The 17,743-nt window shown below is 44.8% G+C and overlaps 1 protein-coding gene across 1 annotated transcript in view; it reads left to right on the top strand.

Moving 5' to 3' along the window:
* The window catches only part of LOC144755369 (uncharacterized), a 231,370-nt gene extending 215,364 nt beyond the window's left edge, over positions 1–16,006 (top strand). The window contains exons 5-6 of the mRNA XM_078644200.1: positions 10,714–10,798; positions 11,990–16,006. Coding sequence (XP_078500326.1) covers positions 10,714–10,798; positions 11,990–12,246 — 342 coding nt within the window. The 3' untranslated portion in view covers positions 12,247–16,006. The remainder of the gene's footprint in view (positions 1–10,713; positions 10,799–11,989) is intronic.
* Positions 16,007–17,743: the final 1,737 nt, after the last annotated feature.

Here is a 17,743-nt window from a genome sequence, read left to right as displayed (position 1 = left end):
CCTCATGCCAATTTGGTGCCAGGAATGCTGTAACTGCATTCAAGTGCAGACTCTGGCTTCCACAACCATTAAAGATTTAACACTTCCAGTTAAGCAGGTGCTGCTACACTGTGCTGATAGTTATGTGCAAGAATTACTACAGCACATAAACAAACAGGCTTAAAACTAGCAGTTCGGGCATTCACTGTGTAGTGTGGTCCTCCTGCTGCAGGACCAGCTAATTGTCATCAAAATGTTTCGAGATTCGAGAAAGTAGGAATACTGTATTTTTAGTGTAAGCACAAAGACTCAAAGATGTAGTGCCTCCTTCGCCAATCAGCAGGCAACTGCCGATGAATGGACCCCACTTTCGCCTTGTTGAAAGGCACGTAAAAGCATTACAACAGTTATGTACGAGACAGCAGACACTGTAAAGGTTATCCTTATTCATGCTTGCATATTGCTGCAACCATATTGCACTGGTGTTCCTAGTTAGTGTTTATTTGTTGCGGGGGTTTCCCCTTTACCCTATGCTGCTGCCTGCCATCTGCTGCCCCTATTAACGGCACTGCTGCTTTCTTTTTTTCCTTTCTTCCCCTTATATTTGACTTTAACTAAATATGGGGTAGTTATGCATATTTTCTCAGCCGAACCCCTAACGTTTTGTGATGGTCTGGTCCACGCAGACGTTATGGTACCTTGGGTGTTCGATTTGTCCTCTCTCCAAAGGTAAACTATGGCCATCTGAGCCCTAGAGATGGGCTTGGCAGGTGTCAAAGGCCAAGAATACACAGGAATGATCTTTTTAAGGGGTTTTGTACCCACACTCCCTGGTGTACAACTCTGTTAAGTCAAAGGGACCATTAAGTATGTCTAAGAGTGAAACTACTTCAACAATTGAATCCCACATTTCTGAGTGAGACTACTTTTATCTGTGGTATTCACAACAAATGAGAGAGAGACCATGCACTACAGTGTGTGGCTCACACTCAATGAGTAAGATTCGCCTCCAAAATGTAAAACTCATACTTGGTGATTGACATAGCACTGCAAGAAATTGATCTTTTACCAAATGTATGAGGTAGTGCTTGAATGCATGATACCTAAAGAGACACTGTGCGCCAAGGCACCCAACAAGAGAAAATGAAGACAACGGTGCAGGCATTTGTCATCATGTCAGGGCCAAAAGTTAAAATAGCCATACTTCATAATGTATGAGTGGATACGCTATCTCATAGGGGCCTGATTTTGCCTTCATTTATTTTGCTGATGCTGTTCATAATTGGCAAAACACATTTTTCCATTTTCACCAATGCTGTTCTGCATCAACAACAAGCATTAGCAAAGTCAAAAGGTTGGCTAAAACCTTTCAAAGGCAAAAATATTGGCTTTGCCAGTGCTTTTTGTTCACAAAGAATGATACAAATTTAAACTGCTAAAAACTGTCTTAATTGACTTTTCACAACTTAAAGATGAACCTAAAAACACTCAGAACACAGATGATCTTTAAAATGGTGAAAATAATCCTGTAACTTTTAAGAAAAAAGTTCAAACAAGTTCTGAATGTATTTACAATGTTGATGTGTGCAGAGCTGCTAAAGTAATACTCGGGTAATATATGTGCAAAAGTACAATTCTAGTTAACTTCAATACTCGTTTAAGCCATTTTTCTTCCTGAATGTCTCTGTACATCATCTCCATAAAATGCACTGTTCTAGAAAGGCTATCTATCTATCTATCTATCTATCTATCTATCTATCTATCTATCTATCTATCTATCTATCTATCTATCTATCTATCTATCTATCTATGTTTTAGACACTTATATGTGCAGGCTTATAAGTGTACCTTACATAACTGCACACATGACACACACTATTCTTACAATGTGACATGTGGCGTAATATAACATTAACAAACATGTGTAAATACATGCATTAGGTTTTGCCTATGTGATTATTAATCTTTTTTTTTTGGTAAGTTTTAAATTGGTGAGTAATGTAAGTCAAAGAAACTCTGTAACCTTTTTATGACTTTTTTTTGAGAAGGCATTCTGCTTACCTACATACAAATGTACTTCTTCTACCTCCCAAAATATGTTTTGGTGAAGGAAACACCAATGTACTCATCTGTCATGTCAGAAATATAGACACAATAGGCGCAGAACATATTATTGTCCAATTTAGATGCATTAGGTAAATTAGACTTCTGCGACACATTGATTAAATATATGACTTTGGGAGAAAGGCGTTTGATAGGGAAATACTGGCACCCTCCCAGGAGCATATCATGAATGAAACTCACCAGACATAGCAGGTTGCTCAGAAACAAAGTGAACTTTATTAAATGGTACCAAAAGCATGCATCATTGCTAATTGGCAAGGAAGAAGTCAGATCTGCCACCTTAGGGGCTCTCAGACCACTTCTTCCCAGAGTGACAAGTTTCTAGGTATTATATACTGTATGCAATGCCATGTCAGCGGAACTTAGAATAAGGCACCAAGCCAAATATGGCTGACATGGATGTGCAATGTCTGTACCATGCAAAACAGCCAGATATGGGCAGACCAGAAAGGCAGGCTCTGCACTGTGTAACATTTGCATATCATGTAGTCAAGACAAGCAAGGTGACCTGTAAGGGTGTACAGAATAGCTTGTTGAAGCTTGTCCAGTCAAGTTCAGATAGGAAGCCATTTTGAGCTCCAGGCCTCATGTTAATGTCATCTTATATACTCATGAACTCTTTGGAAGTACATGCAAATGAATTTATATGGATATTCATATATATTTTGTAACAGCGTTAACTTCCGCAATAAATTAGCTCCCCGTACTGCGGTATTAGGGAGTGTAACAAGCAAGTCACTTTGGCAAATGAACAGTAAATGCCTCCGCTCAGCCTTGTTTAGGAGAGGAGAGAGGGTTTTATCACTACCAGTGACTCCTTCTGTAAACATTTTGGTGCCGATTACGATTTCCGTTGGAAACTCTTCCAACCAAATCGGTTTCGGAATAGTTTCCGACCAAATCAGGTTCTGCGAGTCCCACCGACCGATTACGATGCTACCGAATATTATTTGGTCGGAGTCGCATTGACTACAATGGCAGCCTGTGTTCCGAATGACAACACAGACTCCCAATGAAAAAGGGGTGGGTGGGGAAAATCGTGCACCCTGTGGCGGGCACCCCATGGTGCCTGCCACACTGTGCATGGTTGTACAGAGGGGACACATGGGCACCCCCACGGTCCCTATTCGGAGGATTACAGATGAAGGGTGGGCCTGCTATGGGCCCCCAAAGTCAGATTCTGACAGCCGATTCAAGTCGGAACAACCAATTCTGAAATGCTGTTCGAATCTGACATTGTAATCGCTCGATCGGAAACGATGTCCGCAGACCTGTACGAGTCGGCTCAGACCAACTCGTTTCCTCCAAATGCCGTTCGGAACCGACTCAGAAAGTCCGAACGCTTCGTAATCGGTCAGAAGGGTTTCCGAATTGATTGGAAATGCGGGTTCCGAATCGGATTAACCAAATGCCATTCGGAGCCTTTCCGACCAACATCGTAATCGGCCCCTTAGTCTCACTGCACGTTTGAGTGACAATAAAGCCCTGGCCACTAGGCTGTAAATGCATGCAGCCATACACTGCAAATGGTACTGATGTCGCTCCAGATGTATTTTATGGGCTGTGCACATGCAAACACTAGAGTGCTGCCTCGATAGAATGGCGCCTCTTGGAAGCCCAGTCAAGTAACCAGGAAGTAAAATCAAGTGGCTAAAATTGCGAGCAATTTTTTAACAAGATTAAAGTAGTACCCTGCACACACCAGTGCCTAAAAAGTGCAAAAGGTTAGTAAACTTATTCTCCCCCCAAACAGTATCAACAGAATAGTTCCCACCACCCCCAAACACACTTACCTCCTCCATGCCGCAGCCTTAACTCTATGGACTGGAAACATGCAAAGCGCTCCGATACCTTCAGTTGCACTCTAAAATTGCAGTAATAAAAAAACTAACAATTGCAGGAGGAGGTAATAGGGAACACAAGCAGTGGGAGGGGTAAAGCAGAACGAGGGAGAAAGAGGGCAGGGAGAGTGCCAGCCAAAAAAAAGTCCAGCGGCATGTAGACAACGGAACACGTACTTGTTTGAAGTGCAGAGATGAAAGTATAATGCTCACCGCTTTTGGTTTGCACCATCTAATAGAAAGCCTCATCCCGCTGGTACCATTTCCGTGTGTAATGCAACATGTGTACATGCAAAGAAGAAGATAAAATCTCATATCCAGGAACTTAAAAAATAGACAGCAGATAATATACTTACACCTTTAGGACTGACCTGGAACAAAAAAAATTCCTGCGATTTGTTTACACTGCATTTGTATCTACTAATACACTGAGGAAGCTATCCCTTAAACTGCGACAGTGGTATTATTTAGTGGAAATACCTGGCTCTTGTGCACAATAAAATGCAACAGTGATACTTAGTATAATTTTTCAGTTCAATAAAATACAAGTGTTTGCCGTCTGACAGTTGCAATGTCACATGTTACCACCCTCAAGTAGACCCCTTTTTTAAAATTAAGATATTTAGCTTGGCACCCTTTTGATTAACCAATATACAAAGAGCACCCGAAGGTCTAAGTTTAGACATAACAAAGGGTGTAATAGTGGGCCGCTTAAATAAAAACCCTTTAGGCATTGAAACCTTTAACTAATGCAATGCATCACTTAAATAGAATATTTTATCAAGTCACACAAAACATATTATTACATATTATAACGTAACACGATAACCCCACCAGGTGGGTCGCACCCCCTCCGCACAGCACCGCCTGTGCCTCCCTGCCCCAGCTGCCGCTGCTGAGGAAGTTCGAGGCTACCACCTGTCGGAGGAGGAATCGCCATTGTCCACAAGAACAGCATCAGGGTCTGGACCAACACCAACGACACTCTCAGCACCGCCGAACACATGCACTTCCAGATCCACACAGACCCCAACACCACCCTCAGAGGTACCATCATCTACAGACCCCCCCCCAGACCCCGATCCCAATTCAGCAACTCCATCGCCGACTTCATCAGCATGCACGCCCTGCCCTCCACTGACTACATCCTCCTCGGAGACCTGAACTTTCACCTTGAGAACAACGACAGCAACTCCACCACCCTGATCGACAACCTCGCCAACCTCAGACTGAGGCAGCTCATCACAACCCCTACCCATTCCGCCGGCCACACGCTCGACCCCGTCTTCTCCTCAAGCTCCCACGTCTCCTTCAACCACACCACCGAACTTCTCTGGACCGACCATCGCTGCATCCACTTCACCTTCCAGAAACCCACCACACACCACCACACCCAACACATCCCTCGCCGCTGCTGGAGCAAAGTCACCGAAGACCAACTACACTCAAACCTCGCTCTCAGCCCACCCACCGACACCTCCAACATCGACAACGCCGCCTGCAACCTCAGACGCTGGACCAACGACTGCGCCAACACCCTCGCCCCGCTGAAGAAAACCACCCACAGAGACACCAGCAAGAGAGCTAGCTGGTTCACCCCAGAACTCCTAGCCTCAAAGCAAACCTTCCGGAAACTAGAGAAGAAACGGCACAATGAAAAGACACCGGATTTCCTCGCAGCCTACAAAGACGCCATCCGCAAACACCATCACCTCATCAGGTCTGCCAAGAGGACCTCCTTCAAGGACTGCCTCGACAACAACACACACAACAGCAAGGAGCTCTTCAACATCGTAAAGGAACTCTCCAACCTCAGCTCCAAAACCAACGACATCCCGCCGTCGCAAGCCCTGTGCGACTCCCTCGCCACCTTCCTCCACCGCAAGAACGTTGACATCCAAGACAGCTTCAACGCCCAGACAGCCCCAACAGACAGCAACACAACAGACCCTCTGCACACCATCGACCACGACCCCCTGCCAGCCTGGGCCAACGTGAACACAGATGACACCATCAAGACCATGAGCACAATCTACTCCGGCTCCCCGTCAGACACACTCCCGCACCACATCTTCAACAAAGCCAGCAGCTCCATCGCACCCCACCTGCGCAACGTCATCAATCTCTCCTTCTAGTCCGCGACCTTCCCAGAGAACTGGAAATCCGCTGAGATCAACGCCCTACTCAAAAAACCCAAGGATGACCCGGGAGACCTCAAGAACCTCCGGCCCATCTCCCTGCTTCCGTTCCCAGCCAAGGTCATCGAGAAGATCGTCAATAGACAGCTAACCCGATACCTTGAAGAAAACAGCATCCTGGACCCATCCCAGTCAGGGTTCCAGAGCAACCACAGCACCGATACTGCCCTCATCGCCACCACCAACGACATCAGGACCCTGGTAGACAACGGTGATACCGCGGCCCTCATCCTCCTGGACCTCTCTGCCGCCTTCGACACCGTCTGCCACCGCACACTACGCATACGCCTCCATGACGCAGGGATGCGAGACAAGGCCCTGGAATGGACCACCTCCTTCCTCTCCAGCAGAACCCAGAGCGTCCACCTCCCCCATTCCGAACCGAAGCCTCCAAGATCATTTACGGCGTACCCCAGGGATCACCCCCCAGCCCGACACTGTTCAACATCTACATAGCCCCGCTCGCATAAGTCGCCCGACAGCACAACCTCAACATAATCTCCTACGCCGATGACACTCAACTGATCCTCTACCTCACTAAGGACCCCCTCACCGCCAAATCTAACCTCCACGAAGGAATGAAGGCAGTCGCCGACTGGATGAAGATCAGCCGGCTGAAGCTGAACTCAGACAAGACGGAGGTCCACATCCTCTGCTCCAACTCTTCAGCCTGGGATGACTCCTGGTGGCCTACGGCACTGGGAGCAGCCCCGACACCCACCGACCACGCACGCAACCTGGGAGTCATCCTCGACTCAACACTCTCCGTGACCAAGCAAGTCAACGCAGTCTCCTCCTGCTTCAACACCCTCCGCATGCTCTGCAATATCTGCAGGTGGATCCCGACAGATACAAGAAGAACAGTCACCCAGGCCTTCGTCAGTAGCAGTCTCGACTATGAAAACGCCCTCTACGCAGGCGCCCCGGCCAAGCTCATCAAACGACTGCAATGCATTCAAAACGCCTCTTCACGCCTGATCCTCGATGTACCACGCCACAGCCACATCACCCCCACCTGAGAAACCTGCACTGGCTCCCCGTCAACAAGAGGATTTCCTTCAAGCTCCTCATCCATGCACACAAGGCACTCCACAAGACCGGCCCAGCCTACCTCAACAGACGACTCTTCTTCTACATCCCCAACTGCCAGCTCCGTTCCGCCGACCTCGCCCTCGCCACCGTCCCTCGCATCCGAAGAACAACCACCGGCGGCAGATCCTTCTCCCAGCCAAGACCTGGAACACCCTCCCACTGAGCCTACGACAGACCCAGGACCTGCTGACTTTCAGGAGGCTACTCAAGACCTGGCTGTTCAACCAGTAGCGCCCCCCCCCCTTTTTTTCCCCAGCGCCTTGAGACCCTCAAGAGTAAGTAGTGCGCTCTACAAATTCTTGATTGATTGATTGATTGATTGACATGTCTAATGCAGACTTGTCGGTTACCAGTAAAACTCAGATTACCTTGAAGCCCTGGGAAATAGGTATGTTAATGATTATGCACAATCAACAGGGAAAGCCAGGCCTCTGAATAACGAAAGCACTAGACAGAAACCATAACATCATACGTTACTCAGACTCCAATATGTGGTTGAAACCATGGAACAGCATAGAAATGTACTCCGTGGATAGATCACTGAGCTATCAGCCATAGCCATGGGTGATTTTTCACTGTACAAATGTCATTAATATAACACACATGAGACTCAAATTATTGGTCTCCGGTGTAACAAAGCACTTTTAACTGATGTGTTTCAGTACTTCTGAAATCTTGCTTTATCAGTAGTCGTCTGCACCCATTATCCACACACACAGTTAATGATCTAGTGAGTCCAATGAACACTTACTCTGAAGAGAAATTTTATATTTTTGGTTCCCGGGATAGTTGTCCCGGTATAGTTGTCCCTAGTGCATTCTTCTACAGGATGAGGCACAAATACAAACAATCAAAATGGTGTAAAGAAGATGACAGTAAGAAGATAAATCAAGGGAACGAAGAAATAACAAACACCAATTTGGTGAGCTGTCTCAGCAACACTGTGTCTGTCCTGTAAGATCCATCATGTAACCTCGAGCCTGCGGTGCAGATCTCACAGCCAATCCGTCTTTGTCTCTGCTTATTTTGTATCAGAAGTAATGGCTGTGTTGCCCTAACTGCTGCACTTCAGCAATTACAAGGGCAACAATGGGCAGGTACAGTAGAGGAAGGCAAGCAATGTAGATTCCACCAGTGAGTACTGTCCCTGTGGTAACATTGAGCTAGTATTCAGACTGATCGAGTAAACTACACTGAGGGCACCGTGAATATGCGGTTCGTTATTCATGATGTCGTAAGTTTATGTGTTCAGTCACAAGACTTACGTGTAATGACATGTAGCACAATAATCTAGAGCAAAGTGGCATGTGACGTCATCTTTAGAGATACATAGGAAAAATGGTACAGAAGATCAGCGTTTAAAGCTAAAAATTATGTTTTCAATGAATCCAAGAAGCAAGTGAAAATAGCAGACTATAACAACAAGCAGGGATATCAAATGACTTTGAGGCTTTGCAGAGGGCGGGGATCAGGGCTGAGATGGAGGCTTAGAGGACGATGCCTTCCAAGCCTTAAGTAATAATAAATGAAAGAAAAAAAAACAGAGCCGGCATGCACGTGTGAAATGCGTGCAGCCAGGGTGAGAATGTATATGTAAATGCGCTGTGCAGTGGAGATTAGGTTAACAACCACAGTGCTGGCAGGCAAAACATTTTTTTTTTAAAGTGCCCAAAAGAGGATGGAAACAGTACTTCAGCAGCGGGAAACTGATGAGAAGCACACGAGAAATAACCCAGGAACAAGCATTGGTAAATGCAAGAAACTGTGCTGCTGTCAATAGAAATGGAGGGAAAGTAAGTGGCATGCACAGGAACCAATGAAAAGCAGGTGGCCGGGATGAAAACACATTTTAAGATTTATATGCAGGCGAAACCTAAAAAGTACATTGCATACTATGCTGGTCAACCTTAATGCATAGCACAGCTCTGTGAACCCTTCCATGTTCTCCATTGATCATCTTAGGCTTTCATTGACTCCTAAATGTTTCAATTTCAAAATATTTCAGACTTTCATTTGCTGTTTATATAATGCTGACAGTAAACTTCATTTAAAAAATAATTTTACACATATAAGTATATTGTATGAATAATAACGACAATACAAGATATTTGATTTACTATAACTATCAACTGGACTAAAGAATTATGCTTGTATCAGCCTAAAGCCAGAGACATAAGAAGAAGCAATCTCCCCAAGTAATAATATTTTATTGACATACCCAAAGCATTGCATGTACAGGATATAATTGTTTGTATTTCTGTTGCTAGGGCAACATGGATCAGAGGGAATCACATTCTGGAGATGCCTATAAATTGCTCCAAAGCCAGTTGTAGGCATCAGCGTCTGCACACTTGCATAAAACTCTCTGAAGTGCACAGCATTGAAATCACATGCTGCGTTTCTCATTATTTGGTTGTTTTAAATTATCCTTCATTCCTTGGATCGATTGACAGGTGTCTTAACATAAGTTACTTTACAAGACCTGTTGAAGCTAGCATGACTTTAATGAGCCATATTGCCCCTTTTTGCGGAGAAGATTGATTAAAAATGATAGAGTACATCTATCAACCATTAGGTTTCTCTTCTGTGTTTTGCTTTATCTATAGGTCTAGCCAGTGCTCGATTTGTAAAATAAATAAATAAAACTAAGTGTTGTGGATCAGTGTTTGTCTTAGGCGCCCACAGTTGCCAGTGAAATAATGATGTTGGCAAATATCAAGGCTTCAAGTCTTGATTCAACCTCCTGCCTCTTTCTTCCACTAGTACAGACGTCTTGTCTGTTGTGTATTACTTTTCAGGCTATTTTTCCACCTAGTTTTCTCCATTTGCCACTGTTTTCTCCTGTTTCTTTTCCTCATTTTTCTTTCCTTTCTGTTTTTTTTTCTCTCTTTCTCCTTTCTCAGAATCAAAGTTCTAATGAAAAATAAGTTCTTGTCCCCAGAAATGCGTGCTTGAAGCCGCCAGCTCTTGCATGTCTTCAGCCTTAAGTAAGTGCGAGACTAGGATCCATGCTGATGTGTGTGCTCCGTCTTGTGGAACTTATGGTTGTCTGTGAACATAAACCTTTTTTGGTTTGGGTGCTATCTAGAGGCAATAGATTTGAGGCTAGAAGCAACGAACCCCATTTTGCTGTTTATTAAACTTGTATTTGTTCCAAGTATCATAGCATCGACTGAATAAATATTGTTGCAGGAGCATATTCTGATGACCCCCCCCCCCCACCCACCTCCCCCTCCAGCCCCCATTCCCTTTCACGATTAGAGGGGGTAGGAAACACGTTGCACTGTGACCAGAGAAATAGGGTGGATGGATGGTCAACCTGCTCACCTGCCCTCCCCCAACCAGAACAGTGGCAGAGTACGATCAGATCATTCCAGAGTCGAGGATACAGAGGCTATGTTGGGTTTTGTGAGGGGGCTTTTTTAATTAAAGAAAATCGCTTTTTGAGCTTATCTCTTGAATTCTATGATTTGTTACAGGTCCTGTCTAAGGAGTTCTCCCCAAAACAAGTGGTGTTTCTCACAGACGTAGATGGTATTTATGACCGGCCTCCCAACTGTCCAGGTAAACACTTGCATGTCCCTCTTTTTTGTCCTCAGATGTTCAACTCTCAGTTTACTCTGGTAATCCTTTCTTTCCCCGTGTTTCAAAGTCCTGCTCTCACATTCCCAGGACGTTGCCCGCTCTTTTTTTAAGGGCTTCAAAAGTCAAGCTGCAGAAACTTCAACACCTTTTTTTAATTTTCTTCGTTCTTATTTTCCACTCTCCCCATCTGGATCCTGCATTCCTCCTGACCCTTTACCAAGCCTCCCTGCTATTTCCTCTCCATTTCACACCATTTTCTGTGAGAAAGGGCTCCTGTGAACCTGACCTGCGAGGCCTGTTAGCGTTGTATTTGGTACTCGCTTAAGTTTTACAACTGTGCAAGATTGGCACACCACTTATAATTGGAGGTATATATTTTGGAGTGGATTTTCACTCACCATGCAAGTGATCTTGATCTTAGATGAAAACTGAAGGATAATCTCTCTAATTCACAAGCTGGATCGGAACAATTTCCAGACTGCAGGGGTGAGATAAGTACTACAGAATGTGGCTGCAGGAGTCCCTTTCAAGTTAGGGTTCTATGGAGGTGGGTCAGGACACCTTTTTTGAGGAAGTTGGTATGTATGCTCTGAGCCAGATCTCTTCAAGCCACAGAGCAGCGACATATAGAGAGCAATTGTATAGGCATGTTAGGATCAAGTTTTGTATGGAGGTGGCGTCCCTAGCACAGATTAACGAAGGGAGTGATAGCAAATGAGTTACAGTTCTACCTCAGTTTTGGTGCCCCATTCCGCAGCAACACTCATTGATTGCACTTGCCCACTTTTGTTGATGGTCATGAATAAGCGTCATAGTTCCCTGTCCCTTTGTACCATTGGTGCTTTCTCTTTACCGTTCACTTCTAAATGAGCTGCAGACTGACCAGCTCTTCATTCTCACTGATGGTACCAAATTCATTATTGGAGAACCGTTTTCTTAAATCTGGCTTATAAAGACGAAAATGCTGTTCCACCACACTGGCAAGGGGTTGTCATGCATAGGAAACTCCTCCTTGCTTTCAGAATTACTAATACATTATATTTCTGTTGTTCTCCTTTAGAGAAATGGTAAGCACCTCTGTTCATCTGTATATCTGAGATAGTTTTTAAACAAATCTTTGAAACTGCTTTCCATTGCACTGAGATAAAACACAGTTCTGTTCTGCCACAGGTGCACAGCTGCTGAACTCCATTACAGTCAGCCTCTCTGGACGTTTGGAGCCTGCGGTGACCACGTCCACCCTGGCACATGATGTCACCGGAGGTGCGGGCCTAAAGATAAGAACAGCAGTCTCTATCGTCACCCAGAGCCAAGGGGCAGTGCAAGTCTTCATCTGTAAGCTGGGCAGCCCAGGAGCAGAGAAGGCATGTTTACAAGGAAACATTGGACCAGGTGAAGGCACACGGTTTGTCCTAGCTGCGCCCTGAAGAGGAATAAATATGGAAGTGGTATCCAAAGAGGACTGGGTTTCTGTTCGACTCAGTGATGCCTCACGCTCTTCTGCCGTGACTGTATCTGATGGGCAGCTGATTAGATGGAGGATTTAGGTTTGTTGCATTTCAGCCACAGTTCACAGATACCAACTGGATATGGACACAAGATATCTAATCTAGACAAGAACGTTCAGTAGAATTTCATGTGGCATCAGAAAAAGAAAGCTATGGAACTAAAACGAGAATACAGTTTAACAAAAATAACATAAACACAGAAAAATAAACACTTGTCTGTCAAGTCAGAATTTTGCATTTGGATTATCACAACTTGGCAGTGCTGTGTCTAAGACCCATATGTAGACCTGAAAAGAGGCAGAGACACTGCCTTCATGTCGCACACTGTTCCTGTTAAGTGTACCTTTGGAGCTAGGCGCATGCAGGTGATGTGATGATTGCAGTAAAATATCTTCATTGCTATTCTTATGTCTGGTTTCACCAGGCAGTCCAACAAGGCTCCTGATGGAACCTGTGACTGGAGCCCTGGCAGCATGGGCCTGGTAGAGTACTGAGCAAAATAATGTGTCGCTTCCATGCGTGAATGCAAAGAAGGCATATCAATGTGGGGATCTATTGGGAGGGAGCGGAAGCAAATGGCATGATTTTACAGGGCCTGAGGAGAATAGCTAATCCAAAGGCTAAACCTAACCTTTGTAGGCACACCCATAGAGTATATTCCCTTGGATTACATTTGTCCCTTGAGAGCAGAGGTGATGACTATTGGATGTGCCTTGGAGCATGCCATGTATGAGCAGCAGGCTCTGGGGAACACATAGGATGTCTCTGAAGCTTAGGAAGGGGGACACTGAGGACTACAGGCAGCTACCAGTGGTGTAACGGAGCTTGAGGGGGTTCTCATGCAACGTACATAGAGAGGAACCTCTCCCCCGGACCCAGTCAGGAGCTCCCAGGTCAGGGGGAGAGTCCCTGGAGCTCTTCCCCGCACTGCAGGGGCTAACGTTATGCCACTGGTTCGCCCTGTCACCATCTCTGCCACACTTCAACCTTGGCTGAGCACTGTGGCCCAGTCCTAATGGGGCATGTGCGCTTGATCCAAAGACAGGGCTTCTTTCTTCAGAGCCAACAAAATGCAATTTAATTAAGCAAAAACGAAACATTGAAACAGACATCAAATAATGTATTAGATCTTCGGTTTCTACATACTTTGAATTTACGTACCATCTTGGTTAAAATATGATCTATACTTAAGTCTTCACCAACTCCTTCAGTTACTCTTTAGAAGGGCAATAATTACATTTGTATTGTAATTTCCACAACACCACACATTTGTGTCACGCTTGGGACATTTTTCCAGTTCAACACTCTGGTTTGAAGGGGCAGCACTGTGAGGACCACCACAACCTAAAAGTACCTGATAAATTATTTTCACACAAAAGTATAGTATTGCCACTAACACCTGCCAGAGAACTGGCCTTGCTTTCCACTTTGGACATTTCTTTTTTAAAATGCAAAGATGAATCTTGTAAGAACAAATATGTCACAACTACCAAAACCAATTAGGCCACTTTTCTGTGCTGCTGGACACCACTGTGCCTCACCCTTCAGCCTTTGGTCCTTTAAAATGGGTTATTTGTACATTTATTTTAAAATGGCCCTCCTATAAATACATCCATAGGCAACAACAGTCACTGTTACAGTGAAATTATTTATACAATTTAGGAAACATTAATTTCATTAATCACTTCATGCACTTCAAGCTTGCATTAGATAAATATTCAGATCCCCCCAGGATATTGTGGCATGGAGTTGGACATTTTGTGGCACAAAAATAGAAAATTTGCAGCATTGTTGCTCCTTTTTTAGTGACATTTAATAGGTATGAGCTGATTAAACAAGCATTGGCACAGCCAATAGGTCTCGCCTTTGGGACCTGCTGCATAACTAAATACTTATAAGGACCCAAAGGTGAGACCTATTGGCTATGCCAATGCTTGTTTTTTTAGTTATTGAACTTTGATCGTGCCTGCGTCCTTTTATAGGTGTTCCCATGGGTGCTACATACAATGACATGGGTCCTACAGATATTGTTAGGGGATGACTCAATGAGCTGGGGAAAAGTAAATCTAGAGTGAGTGAGAGGACCCTGAGTGTTATGAGAGGAGAACTGTAGCCATGCTTTGTGGGAGAAGGCTCTAGACTTAGAGCGAGTAAGAAGGCGATGTCAGGGGGCAGACTTTAAACGTAATGTGAGGGGCAGTCTTTATATGTAGGAGGTAGCTATAAATGTAATGTGAGGGGCAGCCTTCAAATGTAGGAGGTAGCCATAAATGTAATGTGAGAGGCAGCCTTTAAATGTAGGAGGTAGCTGTAAAATGTAATGTGTGGGCTGCCTTTAAATGTAGGAGGTAGCTGTGCAATGTAAAAAAACAAGCCCGGCCATGCAGCCGCAAAAGGAATGTTAGGTATGCACCTGGCACCCGGCCACGCTGCTCCCGAGCTCCCTAGGCCAGGGGAGAGAGAAGACGGGACATGCAACCGCCTTTGGCCAATTGCATGCTGTCTTTCTTAGAAAGACGCACGCAAAGGCCAATAGCGTGTGAGCACAAAAATAAGCACACACACATGCGTGTTCTCCGAGTTTAAAGTCCTTACTAGAAGCCTCGCAGATCACCGCATGCGTGTTGGCTCAGACGAGACCTAAAAAGGACTCAACAGAAAAAAAGATGGTGTATGCCCTCCTAATAACAGAATTCAGCCACACCCTAACTCATCTGCCAAGACTTAAGGAGTGAAACTAAAAAAGTCGCAAACCAATCACAGCTTCCTATTTGACCAAATTGTGTGATCATAGGCAAATACTTTATTTTACTGAACCTCCATTTTGTTCATTACCGCATACAAGAGCACCTTCAAATATGTGAATTCAGAATGTGCAATGCACCTCTATAGTGTTTGATATAATTCTTATAATGTTGCTCCATCTATAGTAAGAATCTGGGCTTATCTATAGGGAAAGCATGACAACTGACTTGCCACTTAGTTAACTAATAGCATTGTATCAGTATTTTCTTAGAGTTTCCAGAAGACGAGCATGAGCTTTTCACCTATAGTGAGTACTACTATATTTTTCCGATCATGTTAGTCTTCTGGAAACTCTTAAGAGAATATTGATACCGGCCTGGCTTCCTCGCTCTCCCCACTTCCTGAAGCAAGTTAAGTAACAGGAAGGAGGAAGAGAAAGAGCCAAGGAATGCCACTTTACATTATTTAGAGCACATATTTAGAGGATGGGCAAAAAAGCAGCAAAAAGGCACACCATTCTGCTGCCTAGGAATGTCATTGCATTCTGTGTTCAGAGCCAGGAGGCAATAAATAAGTCAAGGACTTTGACATGAAATTACGATCATAGTGCACCTTGGGCTATTGTTCAGTAGATTCACAAAAAATATGGGTCTGCATATTTGTCCCACAGTCTACTTTCACGTCTAGTTTGATAAACATAAATTTCCTACAAATTATTCCACTCATGAGTTAAGCGTTACACATTTAGTTTAAGCTCCATTCGCTAGTTCCCATTGAATGCTTTAATCTCCTTTTGGGTGCCCAGTGTTTGAAACATCTTCCTTCACTCCTTTGTCATGAAACCTTTGCAAGTCATTCTTAAATTGGGCACATGCAAATTATTATTATTATTAATATGATTATTAAATTGAATTTGTAGATTCAAATACGATCCTTACTTAACAACTTGCTGAATAAAAAGTAGGTTCCTTTTTATATGGAACAACCATTTCTTACAGTTAATGCGTGCTTGTTATGTTATGTTAATATGTATTTCTTAAGCGCTCGTACTCCCGTGGTCTTCATGGCGCTATCGGGGTGGGAAACACAACACAATTCTCTATGGGTAAGCCTGTTTGAATAGCCACGTCTTGAGGGAATGTCTAAAGGTAAGAAGGTCTTCACACTGTCTTAAAGACAGTGGTAGAGAGTTCCAGAGGGTAGCTGCTAGCAGATGGAAACAACTACCGCCTTGGCGTTTCTTCTTGAACAGGGGGACAACCAGCAGATCTTTGTGAACAGAACGGAGGTTGCGTGAGGGGGCATACTTAAGTACCATTTTCCTGATGAATTTGGGGCCTTTGCTCTGCAAGGCTTTGAAGGCAATGCATCCAGCCTTAAACGCAACCCTCTGGGCTAAAGTTAGCCAATGCAATTTTTCCAGACCAGGTCTAATGGACTGCCATTTAGGTTGTTTACAGATGAGTCTGGCCGCCTGGTTCTATGCGAATTGCAATCTTTTTAGCGGACATGCTGGGAGTCCTAAGTAGAGGCTATTAGAAAAATCCAATCGAGACAGGACAAGGGCCATGATTACTTGGATAAGTGCAGAGTGTGTTAATAGGTGAGCAATTTTTTAATCTTTCTAAGTTGAATGAAGCTTGAGGATACTACCGCTCCTACCTGACCTTTGAGTGATAGGTCTGCGCTAAGCGTGACCCCTAGGTTCTTGACCGTGAGGGATTTAGTGGGTGGAACCCCCATGTCAGGTGGCCAAAAGTGGGTACCCCAGCTGAGTTCGCTTTTCCCGGGCAAGATCAGTTCTGTCTTGCCCGGGTTAAGTTTAAGGTGGTTCAGGTTCATCCACCTCTGTATATGAGTCATGGTGTTCTGAAATTCAGTTGCAAAAAACACAGTTGATGGACAGAATGTAGAACAATGTCATACATTCACCCCAGTACAAGGATCTGGGCCTAAATCCATCGTTTTTTTGCACTCCACACCACCCTGGGTTAGACACTGGCTATATGCAAATCAGCTCTGACCCTGTGCCTCATGGGAACAGTCCAGTCCGAACTACCAAGCCATGTCTTTCCCAGACCGGAATCAAGCATCCAAGGACTGGTCTCTGACTATCAGCCTTCATCAGCCTGGATAGCTTGACTCCAGTGGTGTGGAGAGCCTGGGCCTCACGTCTGAGCATACCCAGCCCACTCGTTGTTTTTGCATTTGTCACCCCGAGTGGGATGGGTATGCTTGTTCTGCATTCTGTCCATCAATTGTTGTTTTTGCATTTGTCACCCCGAGTGGGATGGGTATGCTCAGACGTGAGTCCCATGCTCTCCACACCACTGGAGTCAAGCTATCCAGGCTGATGAAGGCTGATAGCCAGAAACCGGTCCTTGGATGCTTGATTCCGGTCCAGGAAAGACATGGCTTGGCAGTTCGGGCTGGACTGTTCCCATAAGGCACAGGGTCAAGGCTGATTTGCATATGGCCATGTCTGACCTGGGGTGGTGTGGAGTGCAAAAAAACGATGGATTTAGGCCCAGATCTCTGTACTGGGGTGAATGTATGACATTGTTCTGCATTCTGTCCATCAATTGTTGTTTTTGCATTTGTCACCCCGAGTGGGATGGGTATACTCAGACGTGAGTCCCATGCTCGCCACACCACTGGAGTCAAGCTATCA

The sequence above is a fragment of the Lissotriton helveticus genome, chromosome 5_1 (genome assembly GCF_964261635.1).
Source record: "Lissotriton helveticus chromosome 5_1, aLisHel1.1, whole genome shotgun sequence".
Lineage (NCBI taxonomy): Eukaryota > Metazoa > Chordata > Amphibia > Caudata > Salamandridae > Lissotriton > Lissotriton helveticus.
This window is presented reverse-complemented; position numbering and strand designations above follow the sequence as displayed.